General features: G+C 57.3%; 1 protein-coding gene across 2 annotated transcripts in view; it reads left to right on the top strand.

The window, feature by feature from the left end:
• Nucleotides 1-21,692, top strand: part of TRIOBP (TRIO and F-actin binding protein) — a 53,504-nt gene that overhangs the window by 22,323 nt on the left and 9,489 nt on the right. The window contains exons 8-16 of one of the 2 annotated variants that reach the window (XM_064590621.1): nt 1,431-1,508; nt 3,883-4,020; nt 13,320-13,376; nt 15,421; nt 15,895-16,001; nt 16,120-16,209; nt 16,568-16,677; nt 18,129-18,654; nt 19,302-19,412. In XM_064590621.1, coding sequence (XP_064446691.1) covers nt 1,431-1,508; nt 3,883-4,020; nt 13,320-13,376; nt 15,421; nt 15,895-16,001; nt 16,120-16,209; nt 16,568-16,677; nt 18,129-18,654; nt 19,302-19,412 — 1,218 coding nt within the window. Of the gene's footprint in view, nt 1-1,430; nt 1,509-3,882; nt 4,021-7,839; nt 8,032-13,319; nt 13,377-15,420; nt 15,422-15,894; nt 16,002-16,119; nt 16,210-16,567; nt 16,678-18,128; nt 18,655-19,301; nt 19,413-21,692 lie in introns of those variants that run through there. The other variant, XM_045875993.3, reaches the window with a different exon arrangement.

Raw genomic sequence — 21,692 nt, 5'->3', positions numbered from 1 at the left:
AATTGATTCAATGCACACGCACCGGAGATGCAGGGATGAACCAACTTGGTCCTGCCCCCCTGGCCAGAGGGGGATTGGGGACTTTGGAGCCCCTGCCCAAGAAGCTGTCACATTTGTCAGGGAGGTATATGGACCACTGGCAGCTCAGGGAGGAGGGGTGCTATGGCCCAGTGGATGCTGGGACACTGCTGCCTGGCCTGGTCTACCGGAAAGAGTCTTCCCTAGCACTTGCTCCCTGGTGAGGCTCCGGAGTCCCTGGGAAGTCAGCCATGGCCACTAGGGAGGGGTGGGAGCACCAGGTGCTTAAGGGCATTTCACGAATGACACCGAAGAGGCATTTACCAGGTTGCTGGGGCACCAGTTGGTCACCCTCTATGCAAATCCTTGGCATGGCTTCCCGCTGCCCTTCCTTCCACCCCAGATTTGCTCTCTACTCCGTGGAGCTGGCTGCAGAGCTCTGCGGGCACATCTCCCTACCTTTGCACGTGCCTTTCCCATTGCTTAGGATGCTCTTCCCTTCCCTCTTCACTCACCGAACACTTGTTCATCGTTCAAGTCTTAGACCAGGTGCCCTGTTTTGAGATATCTTCCCTGAATACTCACCCTACCCCTACGTTGGAAATGTTTCCCTTCCAGGCTCGGTAGTTCTGTCATTTCCCCCATAAGAAAGTTGTCATTTCCCCCATAAGAAAGAGGAGCCCCCTGGGGGTGGGAGCTGCACCTACTTTATCTCTGCATTTCTGGCTCCTGGCCCAGGACGTGACACAAAAGAGGAGCTCAGCTCAATGGATGATTGATCAGTGAATCCATGAATGCTTTGAATGCATGCAAGAAACAAATGGAGGATGGGTGGGTCAGTGGGTAGATGATGGATGAATGATGGACAATATGGGTGATGGACAGATAAATAGGTAAATATGATAAATGATAAAAAGATGTTGGGTGGAAAGTTAGGTGGGTGATGGTGGAATAGATAATGGGTGTTGGATAGATGATGTTGCTTAGATGAAAGATGGGATGATGAACTGATGGATGGATGAGTAGAATATGTATGGATGGTGTGTGGAAGGGTAAATGTGGAATATGGATGATGGGTGGTGAATGAATGTTGGAAGGATGAGTAGAATGATGGATGGATGGATGGATGGTTGGATGGATGGATGTTGGATGGGTTGAGAAAGGCTATATGGATGTAGGATGGATGGATAGAGGATGGATGTATGAGTGGGATAATGGATATTGAATAGGTTAGTGAGTGGATAATGTAGGGTAGACATTGGTTGGTTGGATGGATAATACATGGATCTATTGATATTGAATGCTAGATGGATGTTGGATGGATGAATGATCAACGGGTGGATAAGAAGGTAGATACATGAATGGAACCTGGGGAATAACCTGAGCTAAGCTGTGTTCTTTCTTATCTCCAGTTCCAATCAGAGGAGCCTGAGGAGTCAGAACCAAGCAAAGGCCAAGACTCACTGACCGACCAGAAGCAGGCAGACTCGGTAGTTGGGTCGTGGGTGTGGGAACATAGGGAGGTGAAGGGAAGGGAAATCAGACTGGAGGTGGGCTGAGGTCCTCTGATGAGCTCTAGGGTCATCCAGACCAGGGTTGGCTATTCCATGGCGTCATCTGTGTGCATGGTAGGGCCTCTAGAGGAGGGGCTCCCGAGGAGCTGGGCAGCAGAGCTACCTTCGGGCCTGGGGACCTGGGCAGGTAAACGATCCTGGGGTCAGAAGCCCAGGGCTCTGCTTTTAACTTGCTAGAACGTCCTGGAAAGTCACTCTCCCCTTTTCTGGGCAAATGGCAGTTTGACCCCGATGGTGTCTGAAGGCAAGGCCCTTCTGGTTCTGGAGGGCTGGCCAGGCAGGGAGAAGCAGTAGAGATTCCAAGAGCTGGAGCCAGGAGGTGCTGCCGTCAGCTGAGCCTGGATGGTCTCCAGGGTCCGGGGCGGGAGAGATGTGTGCAGGGGGTGGGACCCAGTGAGGCTGCTGGGAGGCCTGGCTGCAGCTGGAGCACATTGCTGCGCCCCACCCCTCCCCACAACCTGCCAAACAGACTGTTCTCATCACCCTCGGCCTCCAGAGAGGTGAGGTCAGCGCTGACAGCCTGCGGCAGCGGGAGACAGGGAGAAGGAGACAGGCTGCTTGCGGCTGTTCTTTCTTCATCCTGCTCTTGTTCCGCTGTTGCTGTGCTCCGCCTGAGAAGCCGATTGGTGGTGGTGGGAGGGGGGGATGCATCTGTCTGGCAGCCTGGAACCCCCGGTCTGGCCCTGCCGCTAATCAGAGCTGGGCAGGGGGCGGATTCTGCCCCTCACTGTGCAGATGAGGAAACGAGTCATCCCAGGTCACGCAGCCAGGCAGTGACTGACCTCCAACTAGAACCTGGGGCTCGGGACCCCCTTCCCGCAGTCCCTCTGCTGCCTGGATGTTGCTTCCTGGCTCTGTCCTGATTCCCCACGTGGCCTCCCAGAGTGGCAGCAGGATTCTCATTGCTTGGTGGCCCATCTTCCCGTCTGTGACATGGGAGGGGACAGAGGACTGGTCACTGAAGGCGCTTCTTACTCTCACAGGGGCTCTGGCAACTTTGCTCTTCCTCTTTTTTCTGTGTTATTTCTTCATATTTCCTGGGGCCAGAGTTTTGTGAACAAAGAAGAAATAGCAATAGAGGGGTCCCCCTATAATCTCCACCAACATGGAAACCTCTCAGTGCAGCCCCAGGCAACCTGGATTGGACAGAGCTGATGACTGGTTCACTAGCTCGTTCCTTCATCCATCCATCCATCCATTCATTCCTTTATTCACGTACACTTAGCCAGCACCTTCTGCATGCCTGGGTGTAGGCCAGAAGTAAATTGGAGTGCATGCAGCTCCTGGTCCAGTGGCCGGGGCTGTGCTGGGGGAATGTGGTGGGAAGGTGGGGAGCAGTCCTTCCCCCGAAGCCTTCCCGGGCCTGTGATTTGATGCCTGATGTCCCACTGCCAGATGATCTCTGGATTCTGAAGAGTGGGGACACCTGGACTCTGTCCTACCTCTCTGCCAGTAAGCTGCTGGGGGACTTTGGAGAAATGCCTCTGCTTTGCTGGGGCTTGTCCCTCAACAAGGATGACTGCAAAGGGGGCACATTTGGGGGCTCTGCCAGGGGTGGCTGCAGAAGTCTGTGTGATTCATTCCTTTCATAAAGGGGGGAGAGGAAGGCAGATGGGAGCACTTGTGTGACCTCTTGGTGCCAGACGGGTTGTTGCCATGGGGGAGATGGACCCAGAGTTTCCACATCTTTAGGTATTACAAGAGAAACTGGAAATCGGCGGTTATATGTTAATCTCTTGTTTCTTTAACATTGGAACCTAACGCAAAATAATCTGAAAACCCTATGCAGACTGAACATACGTCGGGGGTCTGCACACCCTTCCTTACTGGCCACCTGTGGTTTGACTTTAGGGTGGCGAAGTGCACGTCTCCAAAGGTGCTGAGCCCCAAGAGCCCTATCAATCAAACACCCTGTAGTGTGAATGAGTTAACACGCTTTTTTTTTTTTTTAAGATTTTTTTATTTATTCATTCGAGACACAGAGATAGAGAGAGAGAGAGCATGAGCAGGGGGAGAGGCAGAGGGAGAGGGAGAAGCAGGCTGCCCGCTGAGCCAGGAGCCCGATGCGGGGATCGATCCTAGGACCCTGGGATCATGACCTGAGCCGAAGGCAGACGCTTAACCATCTGAGCCACCCAGGCGCCCCAACAAGCTCTTTTCTTGGCAGTTCTCTGAGACAAGAAAGATGGGCCTTTGAGGTGGGCATGGCAGAATAGGCAGGGGAGACTAGTCAGGGACCCCCCATCCCACCAAAGGGACCTGGGGGCCAACACTGGACCCTATTTGACAGGCAGACAAGAGGCCAGCGGAGGGCAAGGCTGGGAGCCCACTCAAGGGCCGACTGGTGACCTCATGGCGGATGCCCGGGGACCGTCCCACGCTGTTCAATCCGTTCCTGCTGTCTCTGGGGGTCCTCAGGTGGCAAAGGGTAGGCTGGCTCCAGCGGGGTGGGAGGGATGAGGGTGGGAGAGAGGGGGAGGGGAGGAAGGACGTTGGCGTTAGTCAAAGGAGGGAGAGTGGGGGCTGAGAGGGGGGGACTTGGGGCTCCCACATGAGAAAGGAAGGATGGAAGCACAGTCCTAAGGGCCCCGTGGTCTCTGCAAATGAGTGGGATTTCCCACCTCCAGGACAGGACTGGGGCTGTTTTCAGTTTTCGGGGTGAGGTGGGATTGAATAATCTACATGGCTGAAAGCTCCCAATCAGCAACTGGGCCAAGGGGAACCAGGTTTTCGGGGGGGAAGGGAGAGTGGGATGGCCTGTGGGGGGCTCTGGGATTGCAAAGTGTGTCTCAGACCTGGGCCTGAGCCAGTTTCACAAACATCTGGCATTACGTAACCTACCCCCTGCCCTGAGAGGGCTGTAAACACTCAGGCCTCTGGTTCAGGGTTTCCTCAAGGGCAGGGAGGGGAGGCAGCTGTGACTCGCTCCCTCTTGCCCCCTTCACAGCAGAGACAAGGGGCCTGGCCTCTCCAGGGGCCACTGGCTGGCTCAAGGGCTCTCTTCTCTTAGTGACAGGCTGATTCTTGTATTCTCATTGGCCCTGGGTGCAGCACTAGGCTGGGCATGTTAGGGACAGTACACCCATTTTGCAGATGAGGGGATGGAGGCCCACGGAGGTGGGCTGACTTGCTCGAGTGGCACAGCTTGGGTTTAGAGGAGCTGGCCTCTTGCTGATTTTCCTCATTCCTAGATGAGAGAATGGCTGCAGCTAATCACCCGAAGCCTCAGTGGCTACATCTGTATAATGGGGAAAAGTCTATAGTGACTCTCAGGGCTGCAGAGAGAGCTTGGGGAGATCAGGATGCACAGAGGTGTGATGGTAGGGGGTGGGTGGCGTCCAAACACTAACTTTCCCAGCCACTTCATGATTTCCTCCCTGCTGTTTTTGGGGGTTAAGGCACTAGGGTGATCGGACAAACATGGTTATCTGGGCAGGGTGGTACCTTCAAGCCCTGGGCGGGATTTACCTTATCACACTAACTAAAGGTCACTAACATGGAGCAGGCCTGGTAGGAGGGAGCAGGTAAGTCCCTGGCGGAGAGAAGGGCAGAGAAATGGGGAGAAGGACTCAGGAGTAGTGGTGCAGCTGATGATAACCAGAGTGATGATAACCAGCTCTGTGCATGACATGCCTGATTGCATTTAATCCTCACCACCAGGCATACTAAGTACGGTGCATATTGTCCATTTTATAGATCAGGAAATGAAGCTTGGTGAGGAGAGAAACCATTTGTTCTAGGTCACACACGGGGCAGAGCTGAGATTCGAACCCTGCTTGGGCCGACTACAGAGCCCTCCCGCCTCTGAGCATCCTGATCTCTAAGCCCTGCTTCCAGCCCCAAGAATCTCCACAGATTTTCCCCATTACACAGATGTGGCCATGGAAGCTCTGAGTTGGCAGATGTCTTCTCATCTGGGAGGGAGAAAAATCAGGAGCTACGGGATGGAACTGCCAGCGGGGCATCCCAGACAGTTACTTAGAGCAGCTTCAAACATCTCTTGGGTTGGAGAGTGAAATCGGTCCAAGGTCAAGAGCCAGGAAGCTTGAGTTCTGTCTCTGTCACTAACATGTATGGCTTTGGGCCATCGTCACCCTCTCTGAGCCTCATGATCTTATCCTCAATAGAGTAATGGTTTGAGATGGATAACCCCGGAGTTTGGTGGCCCTGGGTCCCTGGGTCTGTGCCATCTCTGTCCGAACCAGGACAGTTTGTGGTAAGGGAGTCATTCCTTCCTTTGTGCATGCATTCATCGGAACTGTGTTTACTGAGGACCTACTGTGGGCTGAGGCCCTGGGCTGGCCTCCAGGATATAGACAAAAACACTCTGTCTCTGCCCACAGGAAGCTCAGTTTGGTGAGGACACTGACATGTAACTGGTAAGAACAATGTGGTCATCCCTTTAGTGGCCAAATATATAGATTCAGGGAGCACTGGACCAGGAGATTCTAAATCTGTGCTGGGGGCACTCTGGCTTCCTTTGGACTGAGACGTGGAGGGTGAGGAGGCATTTTCCAGGCAAACAAGGGGATTTTGGAGAGAGGGGAGGGAGAGTGTATGTGTGTGTTGGGGCACAGAGGACAGGAAGAGAAATGTTCCAGACCTGGCAGGGAATGCAATGTACAGTCCCATCTGAGGTACAAAGGACCTTGCTTACTCTGAGAATTCCCGGTGGCTCCATGTTCTGTATCCCGAGCATGTAAAATGTGTGTGTATAATGATGGAAGACAACAGGCAGGGGTCTGATTATGATGGACGCTGACTGCCTGGCACAAGAATGCAGAGCTGATCTACTAGCACTGGGGAGGTGTTGAACTTTGAGCAGGGGAGTGATCTGATCGCTGGGTTGAGGGTACTACAAGAGGAGTCCCAGAGGCCAGGAAAGCAGCAAGGAGGTTGGTGCTGCCAGGGGCCACTGGGCCAGAGCCCTGGTGGCTGGTGAGGTCTTCTGTTCATTCACTCACTCTACCAAGGGCCAAATGCCTGAGTGAGGTACAGGGGTAGAGTGGGAAAACAGCACGTGAAAGCAGGAAGGCCAGGTCTAAAGGAAGATAGGCTGGTTCTTGGACTCATTCCTTAGGGTAGAGGAGAGGCACCCAGTGGGAAATGTGGGAAAGAACTTCAGCTCCCTGGGCCTTTGTTTCTTTATCTGTGAAATGGGGAGAGTAATTATAGTTATGACAGCAATAATTTTTGAACTCCAAAACTGAGCTGTCAGAAAATTGAAATGGCAATTATTCCAAGCTCCCCTGCACCCCCCCCCCCCCCCAGTGCTAGCTAACTAGGGATAAAGGGGTTCTAGGTGCTTTACTTAAATTAACACTTAATCCTTACAGGAACATCAGGAGATAAGAGCATTATCCTCTTTTACAGAGGGTGAAGTTGAGGCCCAGAGAGGTTGAGTACCGTGCTTAAGGTAACACAGGGTTTGAATCACAATGCCACACAAGCTACCACTGCATTTTCAACACACTCCACCAAAGTCCCTCCTCTGCTGCGAGGCTCAGATGAGCTGCAGGCAAAAGGCCTCTTACAACCTGCCAAGTGCTGGGAATGTGAGAAACACCCAAGATCCCAAAATGGGGTTCTTAAGCCGAGAAAGACCGGCTTGTGAGCAGGAGCCATTTGGGGAATGCCCTACCATTCCAGAACTCGCTTTGGGCTTAGATTACGTGCTCGGAATCCCGTCCCTTCTTACTGTGACCTTGGGCAAGTCGACTCACCTCTCTGAGCCTGTTTTCTCATTAGTAAAATGGGGACAGGGACACCTCCCCGTCAGGTCTGTGGTGAGGCCGAAATTAGGTTACACAGGTAACGAGCGGGGCTCGGCGAGTGGGACCCGCTGACCTGTTAGTACTGGGCGCACTGCCCACGTCTCAGTCAACCGACGCGCCGAGCCCTTAGTGGACTCCCCGCTCCGTCCGGCGGCTCGCGGGAGCCATAGCAGGGCGACTAGGTGCCACACCCGGCCGCCCCCGCCCTACACTCCCGCGCCGGGGCCCGACCGAGTCACCTGCACGCTGGGTCCTTCCTTCCTCCCAGCGCGCCGGCGGCCGAAGCCCGACCCTCGATTCCCTCCGCCCCCATCCGCCCGCCCCGCCCGCCCTCGCGCGCCCGTCCCGTCGCGGCAGGCCCCGCCCCCGGCCCGGCCCGCGCTCCCATTGGTCCGCCCGCGGCCCCCGCCGCTGTTTGTCCCGGCTTCCCCGCCGCCCATTGGCCCTCCCGGGTCCTCCCAGGAAGTTTGAAAAAAAAAAAAAGTTTTATGGGCGGATGGAAGGGGCCGGGGCAGCGCCGGGGAAGGGAAGGGCCGGAGGAGCGGCGGCGGGCGGCCGAGAGGGGCGGCGGCGGCGGCGGGATTCCCGCGCTGCTGAGCCCGGTCCGAGAGCCCTTTCCACCTTCCTGCCTCCTGCTCCCGCCGCCCCGGGGCGCCGCCATGACGGTGAGTGCCCCCCGCCCGGGGCAGCCCCTCTGCGCCCCAGGCCGGGAGGAGAGCGACGGCCCGAGCCAGAGCCGAGCCGCTCCCCTCCTGGGCACCCCCTTCACTTCCCGGCGGCGAGAGGAGGTCTCGGCCGGAAGACGGGGCGACCCCAGAGGCGCAGGCCGGCCATCCTGCCTCAACTTCCCCCAGCCTCCTCACCTTTCCGGGCCGGGAGCCAGAGCGACCCCGAGGAAATGAGAACTCCCTGTCCTGGGCAGCCCCTTCCCCCCCGCCCCTCCGCAACTTCTGTGGGACCAGTCACGGACGATTTCGGATGGCCCTTTCCCACCTCTCCTCCAGCCCCCTTGGTGAAGACCTGACCTGATTGCCAAACTGCTGGATCCGTAGGGACTCCCAGGGCTCCGGGCAGTGGGAGGAACGGGGATGGGCCTGGTCTGGGGTGTCGCCTGGGGCTGGAGAGGCGCTCCCCGGCTCGAATGGGTCGCCCAGAGCCAGTCCTGGGAGGGCTGCCTACCCGCGTGGGCGCTAGCCCGAGGTTGTGTGGGTGAGAAGGGGCCGTCCCGTCGCACCCTGTCCGGGAGCCCGTCCTGGGATTTCTGAAGCGGAGCGATGCCGTGTTCTGTCGGGCTTCCCGCTTCGCAGCGGCGCTGAGGCCTTGGGTGGGCAAGCCCACGAGTGAGGTGGGGGACACGATGGCAGAGATTTGTCTTTCTCTTGGGAATGAACACTGCCCAAGTCACATCAATACCTGTGCCTTAATGATCATATTGGGCTCCACAGCCGAGTTCACCATTATTCCCATTTCACAGCTGGATAAACTGAGGCCTGGGGAAGGGGTGGTGGTGAGTTGCCCTAGGTTACCCTGAGCGTCAAGGAAGGAGTAGCCTCTTTCCAGGTCAGTCTGGCCCCTTGACCATGATGTTCTGGAAGGGAGGGGCGGGGCTGCTTTGGGTTTCTGGCTGGCGCCTTAGGGAGGCTCTGACAGCCTAGGCGGGTGGGGTGATGGAGTTGAGCAGGGTGTGTCTGCGCACGCGCACAGCCGTGGAGACCCTGACAAGAAGTGGGCTGGGCTGCTGGGGGTTGGCCCGAAGGGTCCCTGCCTCTGTGAGTGTGATGACCTGGCCGCTGCTTGGACTTCCTCGGCCTCCGCACATCCTGCCACCTCCCTGCTGGCTCTTCCTGTCGTCAGCAGCCTCCCTTTGGTCAGTGAGCGGAGAGGGATGTGAGGGGAGGAGCTGAGTCAGTGTCCTGGCTACCCACCCCATGCTCCCGGGCCCCCAGGCCCCGGGGAGGGTGGTTGCATTGCCTACTGGGTGCCTGCCAGATCCTGAACTGGGCGCTTTCACATTACCAGAGTTGATCCTTTAAGGTTGATTATAACTTCCCATCTAACAGATGAGAACACTGAGGTGTAGAGAGGGGAAGTAACGTGCCCCAGGTGACATAGCTGGGCCCTGGCTGAGCCAGTATTTGTAGCAAGATCTGCCCCAGCTTTCTCTCTGGGGCGAGATAAGAAACGTACACCGTTGCCTCTCTTGAGGAAGCGCATGGTGAACAAGGGTAAGGCTGCTGCAAGCAGCCTGTGGGAGCATTTGCAGGAGGGACAGCATATCCCTGTGGTGGCTGGGGGCTTCCAAAGGAAGACACCCTCCTCTTATTGGAGGACTTGGTCAGGTGGAAGTGGACTAGTGGGAAGGAACAGTGTAGATACACACACCCTGGTCATGTTTGGGGAAGGGTGAGAAGCTAGAAAGAGGGCCTGGAAAGGAGGGCCGGGAGGAGCAGTTTGGACTTTGGTCGGGGGCACTGGGGAGCCAAGAAAGGTTTTGGAGCAGAGAGGAGGCTCATGATCACCACTGACAGTGTTTGCTGGGTTCACTGTGGCTGCCTTCATGCCTGAGCCTGCCCCAGCCTGGTGTCCCTCCTGTGTCTTCTTTTTTTTTTTTTTAAAGATTTTATTTATTTGAGAGCGAGAGAATGAGAGACAGAGAGCAGGAGAGGGAGGAGGGTCAGAGGGAGAAGCAGACTCCCTGGCGAGCAGGGAGCCCGATGCGGGACTCGATCCCGGGACTCCAGGATCATGACCTGAGCCGAAGGCAGTTGCTTAACCGACTGAGCCACCCAGGCGGCCCCCTCCTGTGTCTTCTTCACACCCTTTTCCTGTCTCCTGACCCCAGCCCTGAGCTCATATCTGGAGGGAACAAGTGGTAAAGCTGCTGTGAATGGGTAAATGTTTAAAGGCTTCGGGAAGCTGGGCCTGGAGTCCAGATCTGCTCTACCCCCTTTAGCCTTAGCCCGGTGTAGCCCTGCCCTTGGAACCTCCTGCCCTAGCCACTGCCTGGCATCAAATTATATACCTGTCCACTTGTTTACTGTCTGTCTGTTCCCTGAGTTCCACCAGGGCAGGGGCCACATCTCCCCTTCGCAGCTGATTTCCTGGGTTAAAACAGTGCCTGGTGCTTTAAAAAAAAAAAAAAGTTTTTCAACAAACATTCCCTTAGCCCCTTGGTCCTGGAGGGTGAACAGCACATGTCCCTAACAGTGAGTTGCTTTTACTCTAGCCTGTGAGGGATAAGTGAATGGCTTCACGATCATCACAAATGCCCCAGAGGCTGTGGGAAGGTGGCTGGCTGGGGTGTGACGTGTACCGGGAAAGGGGCCTCGGAGGTGGCAATTAAGCTGGGTCTTCAGGCACGAGTTAGGGGTTTGCCTGGTCCCCGGTGGAGGAGGAAGCCTAGTATTTAAGCAGAGGACATGGGCTGGTGTGGAGGGCCTGGAGTCCTGATGTGTTGAGGATCAGAGAGCATATGTGGTGATGATATAAAAATGGGGTTCCCTATGCAAGGGGGAGGCCAGGCTGGAAGGCTGAGCTGAGGCTTTTGTGCCGTCAGGCAGCTGGACCTTGTTTTAAAGCCCCCTGGAGCCATCCCTGGAGGTTTGAAGCAGACTTGTGACATTAGGCCTTTTTGAGGGGTCCACCTGCCAAGCATGTGCTTAGAGGGGGCTGTGTCAGTGGTCTAGGCAGGTGGGAGGCAGTGCTGACCTGTGGCCGTGGCCGTGACCAAAAGGAGGAGAGAGCTGGTCAGTACTCCTGGAGGGACAAAGGGCAGGTGAGCTTCCTCAGGTGGAGGAAGGGTGGCTGGGCCCTAGAGGCCATGTGGGAAGGTACATCATGAGAGGTTTAAGCTAGCAGACCTTTTGACCCTGAACAGGGGTTCCCAGGTTACTGCAGGACCTTCCCTGTCAGCGGATTTAAAATCTCACATTGGCAGCCTCCTCCCCCTAAGGTCAGTGTGCCATCTAGCACCCGACATGGCGTGCAGCATGTTTGTACCAGCTTCCAGAGGGTCACTGAGCTTCTCCATGTATAGCTCGTTCAGCCCTCTCACCAAGCTTGGGGGAGGGCAGAACCCATCCCCCCATCATTTGCCACATTAGGCAGCCAGGGCTCAGGGAGGGGATGTGATGTCCTCCCCCGCCGCACTACCTCCACCCCACCCTCTGCTTTCCAGGCAGCCCTTGGGGTCCCAGCCTTTCATTCTAGTTGGGGAGCCCTTGCTCACCCCTGGAAGCCTATAGCTGATCTCCCAGCCCTGGCCCAGTTTGGTGGGCTGGGTTGTCCACTCGTACCTTCCCAGGAGCTTTCCCCTGGACCAGCACAGCAATGCCAGCTCTGTGGGCCATCCTGGATAGCCTGGCTTCTCAGGGCCAGGGGGTGGGGGTGGAGACGGCCCCCAAAGCACAGGAATTTAGACCAGGAAGGTAAAGGAGGGTAATATTTATTCAGCAGGTTTTTGCTGAGGCCTAGTCACATTGTGCCTGGCCTCGGGGTCACTGGAGGTCCCTGTCTGAATGGAGGTCACCCAGGTGATTTGGTGGCCCCAGGCGTAGCTGCCGGTCTTCAGTCTTAGCTTGGGACCACCCTAAGCAGCCTCTGGCACTTGTGGGGAGCAGGGTAAGGACGAATGGAGAGAGACAGCGGAAACAGCCCCAGGGTTTCCCAGCTCTGAGCAGAGCCTGGGTCCCCTCCCTCAGACAGGTATGCAGGGAGGGGCCTCCATGCAGGGGTGGGGCTGCTGGCCTGCTGAGATCCAGGGGCTCTGGCCCCACAGCCTGGGCCCTGGATGGCTCTGGATGTCCAGGCTGCTGGCCCAAGCCCCTATTAGGCCACTGCCCCCACCTGCGGAAGAGGAGAATGGGGAGGAAGGCAGGTCAGGGGAGGTGGCCAACTCTGGTGGCTCCGGTCTCCAGCTGCTGTCTCTGCTGCCCACCCCACTGAGCCATGCCACAGGCTCCTTCCACGCAACCAGACACCTTGGCCTGGGGAGGCTATGATGCGGCGCTGATAGGTGGGCTCAGGGCCATGGCAACAGGTGGCAGCCTCCTCCCTGCCCACAGCCCGGCCCGCCCTGCTCTCCTCCCTGCCAGTGGGCAGAAGCTGACACTGTGCTGAGGGGACCAGGACTTAGACGAGAGAGAAGTCTGCCCGTGGGCTGGGAGGGTCTGGGGGCTGGAGCCCACCAGATGGGCATGGCCAGAGAAAATGCCCAGATGAGTAGCTGCTTCATCTAGGCCCGGGGAGGGGTGGTGGTGTGTGGTACCTAGCTCACAGAACTCTGTGGAACATGCTGCAGCTGGGAGCCCCCAGACCCCGGGCCCGCGCCCCACTGAGCAGCACCCGGCAGGTAGGGCTTGCCAGGACTGAGGTCCCATCTTCCTGGCCCTCCCAGAGATCTGGAGGGCACCAGAGGATCTCTGACCCCAGCCTGGGCCTGGCTCCATCTTTCAGGGTCTCCAGGAAGCAAGGAAAGGGCAGGGCTGGTTGGAACACAGGAGGATCAGTGAGTGGGGGATGAGCGGGGGCATTAGGGCGTTTTCCTGGTGGGCCTCCTGGCCTCGTCAGTGAGAGGAACGGGACAGTTTGCTCAGCCCTGCTGGTTCAAGCTGTTCTCAGAGCTCTCTGGGATCTCTATAGGCAGAGCCCTTCTAGCCCCTCTCTCCCACTCTTCGGTGAGGAGGTAGGCTGGTGGGAGGGGAGCCTGGACATCTATGGTGGATGTGCCAGTCACCCTGCCTACCCTCTTGGCTCTCAGAGATTGTTGGGGAAAGGGGCCAAGGCTGCCTCAGTGGCTGGGGAGGCTGCCTTCATTTGGGGGTTACCTGGGCCCTCAGCCCCCCTCTCCTGGCTCCCCAGAAACCCAGTCTCACAGGACTCGGGGGCAGGATGGGTGCAGTCCTGGTTGGCTCTCCACCAGGCCTAAATCACCTGCCTCCTCATCTTCCCACAGCCCGATCTGCTCAACTTCAAGAAGGGATGGATGTCAATCTTGGACGAGCCTGGAGAGGTAGGAGGGCTCTAACAAGAGGGGACGGGTTGGCCTGGGCAGCTTCAGCACCCCACCAGGTCCCTGGGGGCAGCCCAGCAGGCTGAGCTGCTAACACGGCTTGTCTAGGCTTCTGGAGAGCCTGGCCTCTGAGTGGAGGAGACCCAGGTGGGCCCAGAGTGGGCACCTTGAGTGCGGGCGTTTCTTGTGCCGTCGCAGTGGGCCTTGGGCTGTGGGGGTGGAAAGGCAGAGGCTACAGTCATCTCAGGCTGCTGGAACAGTCTGTAGGCATGTAGGGCAGCAGGAGTAGAGGCCTCCTAGCCCCTCACGCCCTACACCCCATCCCCTCGTGTCACCGAGAGCCCCTCGGCCCTCTTGCCTCTTGATGATGCTGGCTGGGCCTGAGGGTCTGGGGTGGGAGGGCTCAGAGAGATCAGCTGGCCTGAGACATTACAGATTCCCAAAGACTCAGCCATGCAGGAACCTCTCCCGCGCCCCCGAAGTGGGCCTCAGAGCATTGGCTTTGAAGTCTCACCAGCCTGGGGCTCCACAGTCGAGCCACAGCTTCCTCTGGCCTTAGGAACCACATCTATGGAATAGGCATGATGGATCATGACGATTCTTTCCAGGGTGGACAGCAGGGTCGGAGAGGCTGAGCCGTGTAGGGTCCCTGCCAGAGCTCAGCTAATAACCCTTCCCTTTCTCTAATGTGTCCATCCTTAGAACCAGGAGGGACAGTGGCCTCTCTGCCCATTCAGCTGCCAGGCTGGCTGGAGTCTGGGAGCTGGAGCTGGCTTCCTGCCTGCTCAGCCTGGGAGGGGACGGCTCCCCGCTCTGTCCTGCATGCGTCCGTGGCTCAGGTCTGCGTGCAGCCCGCATGCTGGGGAGGGCTCAGAGCCAAAGGGAATCTCATTGTGTTTCCTACCCACATGTTTTATTCCCTCCAGCCCACAGCCTTCCGTTCCTGCTGCCTGCTCGCTGGTCCTCTGGTGGCTGCGCTCCAGGCTCACACAAGGCCTGGAACCCTGCCAGTGACCCTTCCCAGCCTCCCCACCCAGGGTCTCTGGAGGGCAGAGATGATGGGCCCCACCCAGAACTGGCCGCTACTCATCTTCTTTCGCAGGGTTTTGGAATGTCCACACTGGAAGGGCCCTGGGAGTTCAGCCAGCCCAGCCCCTTGGTGCATACAGGCAGAGGACAGGCCCACAGAGCTTCCATCTCTTTGGGCCTAGTAGCCCCTTCGGTAGACCCAGGCCTAGAACTTGGGCTGCCTAAGGCCATGGAACTCCATCTGGCTCCTGTCTCAGCCATCATAGAGTAGGCTGCAAGGGCCAAAGAGACCATTTGGCACAGAAGCCCTGCCCTGCTTTGTAGAGGGACAGTTGAGGTCCCGAGTGGCAACCCGGGCCACTCTTAGGACGATCCCCAGTAACCTGGTGCTTGACCCTATGCTAAGTGCCACGAGAAACATACCAGGCAGGGATAGACACTTCTAACCTCCCAAGAAGGCTTAGGGACTTCTTATCAGCCCTACTTGACAAGTCAGAAAAATGAAGCTCAGAGAGGTCGAGATACCCGATCGAAGACACACAGCCAGCAAGGGATAAAATAATTATAACCTAGGTCTCTTGGATGCTAAGCCCTATTTCTTAGGGGAGGCCATGTGGAAAGAAGTCGCAAGTGTCATTCTGCCACATCCTTGAAAACTTGCCATCTTCTTGAGGAAAGAAAACTAAGTATTTAGAATAAAGTGAATAGAGTTTGGTGATGTGGGAGAGCCCCAGGAGGGCTGAGGACTGGGTGGCATGTGCTGACCCTGGGAGTGGGTGGACCTCGACTGGCATTCCAGTGAATGTCCAGAAGCCCAGAGGTGGGCTGAGCTTGGCATATTTAATATCAAGCTGTTCTGGCACCCCTGCCCTCCCCTCTGTGGCCTGCCGACCTAACCCCAGCTGGAGCAGAGAGGTGCTGCAGAAAGGGGCCCAAATCATAAACGTGCGGAGAACGTTCTCACAAGCTGAACACATGTGTAACCAGCACCTAGCTCAAGGAGCAATAGGACCAGCGCTCAGACATCACCCCCAGGCCACCTTCCAGTCCACTCTGGGTCCCTTGTCCTTGGCTACTGAGGTGATCCAGAGGGCCCTGGGGGAAAAGACGTGCAAAGTTCTGCTCCCTGACTTGCTAGGCAAATGACGTTACACAGGTCACAACCCCTTCCTGGTCTGTACTGGAGGGGGTTACTAGTAGGAGCCTTGGTGATCCCGATGGAGAGGGTCAAGAGGGCTACGGGACTGTCAACACATGAGAGAAGGGCTCCCAGAAGGAAAGGGAAGGTGTAGGCACTGAGAAGTCAACCCATTTCACAAATGCTGCCCCTGGAGGGGCCAGGCTTCAGATCTGGAGTTTCTGCCTCTGCTCTGTCCCCTGCCCCCACAAGCCACCAGCGGTGTGGAAGAGGGTGCTGGGGCCCTACTATTGACCTGGCAGCACCCAGGACGGCTGCACACACCCCCCTTTCACTCCGCCCTCACCGCAGCCCCCCTCCCCTCGCTCACTGCCACCTCTCCTTCACAGTGGAAGAAGCATTGGTTTGTGCTGACAGATTCAAGCCTTAAGTACTACAGGGACTCCACCGCCGAGGAGGTGAGACCAAGTGGGAACGCTCCCTGTCCCCATCAGGTGCTGGGGGCCCTGGAAGGGGACCGGGGGCGCCCAGCGGGGAAGTGGAAGGTGTGGACCATCGTGGGCTTTCCTGCGGCAGGCTGATGAGCTGGATGGCGAGATCGACCTGCGTTCCTGTACGGACGTCACCGAGTATGCGGTGCAGCGAAACTACGGCTTCCAGATCCATGTGAGCTGCCGTGTAGCTGGGGTGGCATCGGGGCTGGGTGGGGGGGCGGTGATGGGCTTCGTGACTGGCTCCTGTCACTCATTGACCTGGAGACCCTGTCCTTAGAGCCGTCGACACCTGGCCTATCTGGGGAGGCCCCAGAGATAATTGGTGGGGGAGGGAGGGTGGAATGTTGGGGAGATCTCAGAGCCAGCTGGTGGAGGGGAGCATTGGCACCCTCCACTCATCCCTAGGCGCAGGACCTTAGGTTCCCTACTTGGGGGGAAAGGGCCACCCTCCCTGGGGTGCACAGTGGCGAGAGAGCGGGCTGGGGGCAGAGCTGGCCGTGTGGCAACCTGCCCGTGGGGTGGACTTGCAGACCAAGGATGCTATCTACACCTTGTCGGCCATGACCTCGGGTATCCGGCGAAACTGGATCGAGGCTCTGAGGAAGACCGTGCGACCCACCTCTGCCCCGGATGTCACCAAGTATGTGCCAAGCTGGACTGGGACCTTGAGGGAGGCACCTACCCCTGCATCCCTGAGTGGGGTTCTGGCACCCAGCTGAGGGCCCTGTGGCTGTACCTCCGGGGCCTCAGTTTCTCCATCATCAAAATGGAGAGAGAGCAAGGAGCATTCTTGGCACTCACCCGAAAATACTTTGAGGACCTGTGGTTTGACTGCCATTCCTTTATAGTCCCCCACATCCTGAAAGTGGGGAAGGGATCTTGACTCTTCGGAGAAGATGCCAATGAGTCAGAGGCCCCCGCTAGTGGCTGATTATCTCCGAGCCGTGGGAGCTGTGTCTGAGCCTGAGTTGGAGAGAGGGTGTGGTTAGGTAGTCTGGATGAGGAGCTCACCCCGCTGGAGGTCGCCGTGCGTGGAGGGGAGGAGGACTGAGTGAGTTGCTGGCAGAGCCCCCCACAGTATAAACCCTTGCCGCCCACGGTGGGGGCTGGGAATCGCAGCTGCTGGACAGCAGGAACGGCGTGTGGTACTGGGAGGCCTAAGCATGAGCCCCCCTACTTGGCCGTACCTTGGCTGTTCACCCTCAGGCCAGTGACTTTCTTGTCTGAGTGTCAGATTCCTCATCTCTCATGCTGAGCATGACGTCTGCTTTGTGGGAGGGCTGTGCGTGGAAGCGCTCTGTGGACTCCGGAGCACTCTGCAGCTGGGCTTCCAGTTAGTCTGTAGGCTCAGCTGCTCTAACAGAGAAGCCCCAGGCACAGTGGCATAAATAAGGGAGAGCTTGCTTTCTCTCTCCAGAACAATCCAGAGGTGTGTGATCCAGACCTGGCGGGGCAGCTCTGCGGCCCACAGCTCACACCTTTGTGTCTGGCTCAGTTCTCATGGAGTCCCTGCCAGGACCCAGGCCAGGGCATGCCCGGTCCTTTAAAGGGAACCACCTCTCACACCCTTGGGCGGAGGAATGCAGTCACATGGCCACACAGCTGCAAGGGATGCTGGGGGGGTGTCGTTTTTGGCCGGCCAACGATGTACCCAGCTATTACTAATGGAGGAAGGGGAGGACCCAGAGGTCACTGGTCACCTCATCTTTCCTATCCCACTGTGAGCCCCTTGAGCCCCGGACCTTGTCTTAAACCACACTGCTGGGAATAACGCTTTGATCACCATTGGCCAAGGGCTCTGTTTGCTTTGCACACTTTCACTCACCTGGTCCTCACATTCGTCCTGTGAGAGGCATTGTTGGCCCATGTTACAGATGAGGTCCCTGGGGGCCAAAGCGGGAACCCAGCTCTGCTGGTGCCTCTGCTGCTCAGCATGGGCCCTGGGATGCTTCTCAGGGTCTGTTAATGATGAAGCTCTAGTCCGAACCTCTAGATGGGGGTCTGGCCCCGGGCCCCGGCCCAGGGGTGGCGCTCCAGAAGTGCTTGACTCTTCACTCCCTCCCGCCTGACGAGGCTCTGCTGGCACCCTAGGCTCTCGGACTGCAACAAGGAGAACACGCTGCACGGCTGCAGCACCCAGAAGGGCTCCCTGAAGGCCGGGGAGCAGCGGGGGGGCTCTGAGGTCATCGGTCGGGGCAGCCCGAGGAAGGCGGATGGGCAGCGGCCGTCCCTGGACTACGTGGAGCTCTCCCCGCTGACGCAGGGCTCCCCGCAGCGGGTCCGCGGCCCGGCCCGCGCCCTCGACCGCCCGACCAAGCAGGAGGAGCTCGAGCGGGACCTGGCCCAGCGCTCCGAGGAGCGACGCAGGTGGTTTGAGGCCACGGACAGCCGGCCCCCGGAGACCGCGGCTGGCGAGGGGCCGCGCCGGGGCCTGGGTGCCCCGCTGACGGAGGACCAGCAGAGCCGGCTCAGTGAGGAGATTGAGAAGAAGTGGCAGGAGCTGGAGAAGCTGCCCCTGCGGGAGAACAAGCGGGTGCCTCTCACCGCCCTGCTCAACCAAAGCCGCGGGGAGCGCCGGGGGCCTCCGGGTGACAGCCACGAGGCCCTGGAGAAGGAGGTAGGCACCACCGCTGGCCTCCGGGAGCCCCCTTCCCCCGCCAGGGCCCCTCCTGTGCCTGCAGTCACACTGCGGCGTTCATCTGGCATACCTACAGTGACGGGGAGCTCACCCCTGATTCACTGTCTGGTACCTCAGACTCTTAGGAACTGGAATCTTCTTTCCTGGACCTTGGTGTTTCTTGTTTTGGGGCATTTTTTTTTCCTTCTCAGTTTTGTCCTCAGCGACCACAGAGAAGGGAGGAGGAGGGAGAGACCCCTTATTCAGCATCTTCTGTATACCTCATCCTGGCCTTGTTTCCCTGTACTGGCTCACGTAATCCTCTGAGCAGTCTCATGGTCCAGAGGGTAGACCTCGTCGCAGTTGTACTGACGGGAAACTGAGGCTCAGAGACCACCTACTGCGTAATGTAATCAGTGTCTGTGACCACAGTGTCCTGCTCCCAAACCTGTTTAGTCTTCCCTGGGACAAAGTTCTCCTGGGTCACTGACCTGGCCATCCAGGAAATTGCTGGAATGTCCCCTTTGCCTGCATTTCCACCACAGGCTGCTTCCCCTGCTCAAACCCAAAGCTCCTCACTGCCTCCCAGCACCCCCTTCCCGGCTTCCAGGTTCCCACTGACCCCCCCCCCCCAAATCCCCTTGTAGGTCCAGTCTCTTCGTGCTCAGCTGGAGGCATGGCGTCTTCAGGGAGAGGCTCCTGAGGGTGCACCCAGGTCCCAGGAGGACAGCCACGTCCCCCCGGGCTACATCTCGCAGGTGAGGCCAAGGGGCTGTTTGGTGGGGGCTGCGGGCAGGCTTCTGGTTGCCGAGGTTTCAGAGAACCGCTGATGTTCTGGGAGTGTCGCAGAACCCGTGTGAGGCATTTGATCTGCATCGTCTCATCGAATGTGCCCCGCAGGTAGCCATGGTCACTGTGCCCATTTTACAGACAAGCCACTGAGCTCTGAGAGGTTATGGGACTTGCCCAAGGTCAACTGAGCTGCAGATGTCAGAGGTGGGATTTGAGTTCGGTTCCGGCTGACTGCAGAGCCTGTGTGTGAGCCCCCCTGGGACACTCTGTACTTGGACCCCTTCTCCCACACCACCTGGGGAAGGAGAGCCAGTGGGGAGTGGGGCCTCCAGCGGGCAGGCCCTCAGGGTCACTGCCTCAGCACAGGGAAATCCCACCCATGCCTGCCAGGCCAAGGCCCTGCAGCAGGTGGCCCGCAGGATGTGGGACGCTGGGCCTGCCCGGGACAGTGGTTCTCAGCTAGGGCTGATTTTGTTCCTCTGGGGACGTTTGGCCTTGTCTGGAAACGGTTTGACAGAAAAATACGTGTGTATGTTAAGCACATACAGGCTAACGTATGTTACTGATTAATTTTACTGATAATTACTGATCAATTTTGCTGATACAAAGGAGGTTTAGGACACAGTGTACAAATACGAAACATATTGCTTTTCTTGTGAATTCCATCTATAGCTAATTGACTTTTCTCAGAATACTTTCACTGGTTTTTCCAAATGCTTGTATCCTCAGCCAACTGGCAGACGAGGATTGTTCTAACATAAATGTCGGTTGACAGTTTTGTTCATGTTAATGAGTAAAACGAGAAGACATACGTCAGAACTTTACTTGGTCAACGTCACAAGTAACTTCTTGGCCGAATTGGATAATAGTTTTCTTTTGAGAATATTCTATTTAGAATATTTTCTCCAGGTCTGTGTTCTAGTTACAGTGTGATGGTCATAAATTTGGCACTTGGAAGTTTAATCTGCATTATTAGTGTTTTCTCATCCCTTGCTTAAGTCCAGACAATCAACAATACAATAAATCAAGCCCTGATCTGTAATGTTTACCAATTTCCGTGGTGTAAATACTCCCACTATGGCTGATGTCCCTGAACAGCGAATTGGGAAGATACATGTGCTGCACAGAATTATAGAGCGTTTCCACCAGACAAGACACAGAAGACGTAAATAAACTCAAGAGCATAGGGGCGCCTGGCTGGCTCAGTTGGTGGAGCGCACCACTCTTGATCTCGGGGTCGTGAGTTCCAGCCCCACACTGGGTGTAGAGAATACTTAAAAATAAAATCTTTAAAAACAAAAAACAAAAAAACCCTCAAGAGCATAGACAATAATAAAATACAGTGAAATAACTAGGAAGTGATGAATTTTGAGTATGACCTTTGTTTTCACTGTAGTTAATTGTAAGTTTATATAATTTAACTTTTTAAATGGCTGCGCTTAACAACCATCTCACACCTCCGGTCAGCACGCCATTGCCTGAAATAGAAGAGACTGCTGGGATCCTAGGCTCTGGGCACGGGAGCCTTCTAGAGGAAGCTCCAGGGTTGGAGGTGGCTGTGTGGGGCGCCCAGGAAAGCACCAGTTTTGGGGTGGGGTCCCGGGCTGGGGCGGGAGGTGGAGGGCCAGTAGGTGTCTACAGTGGAGACCTCCGGCAGGCCAAGGAGTTGGGGTCTCATTCCCCAGACCTGAGGGGATTTGGGGTCTGACAGTGACATCAGGAAAGTGGTGTTGGGATGCAGGGGGGCTTGGGAGGGGGCAAGGGTGGTGTCAGGACCTAGGAAGGGCTGGAGGAGCGAGGGCTGCAGGGAGCTGTGTGCAGGGAGGAGAGGTGAGGACTGGGTGCCTGGGCCCCCCAGGGGCCCTGAGGCTGGTCCGCTGTGCAAGGCCAGGGAGCCCCATGGGGTGAGTGGTGTGTGGAGCAGTCAGCTGAAGGGAGACCAGGGCCAGGGGGAGTTGGGACCTGGGTGGGGGAGGGGGGCTAGCTTTGGGGTCACCTGACATGGAGAGGGGAGTGGGGAGGGACCAGTGTCGTCCAAGGCTCCCTTGAGGCCAGAGGAAGGAGTGGGTGCGGCATCTTCAGGCTGGGTGAGGCCCCACAGCAGGGCCTGAGGCAGCTGGGACACCCTTCAGAGACCCCCACCAGAGGGCTTCAAAGTGTACTCAGCCCTTGGATGCCCCAGGGGCTGCCTTTCTGGGTGGTTCCATTCACAGCCATCGGTATCTGGTATCCGAGCAGCCTCACCT

The sequence above is a fragment of the Mirounga angustirostris genome, unplaced genomic scaffold, assembly GCF_029215605.1.
Source record: "Mirounga angustirostris isolate CCGP_5_RB_7025 unplaced genomic scaffold, mMirAng1.0.hap1 SCAF_5, whole genome shotgun sequence".
NCBI classification, from domain to species: domain Eukaryota; kingdom Metazoa; phylum Chordata; class Mammalia; order Carnivora; family Phocidae; genus Mirounga; species Mirounga angustirostris.
The sequence above is the reverse complement of the archived record's forward strand: the minus strand, read 5'-3'. Positions and strand labels throughout refer to the sequence as shown.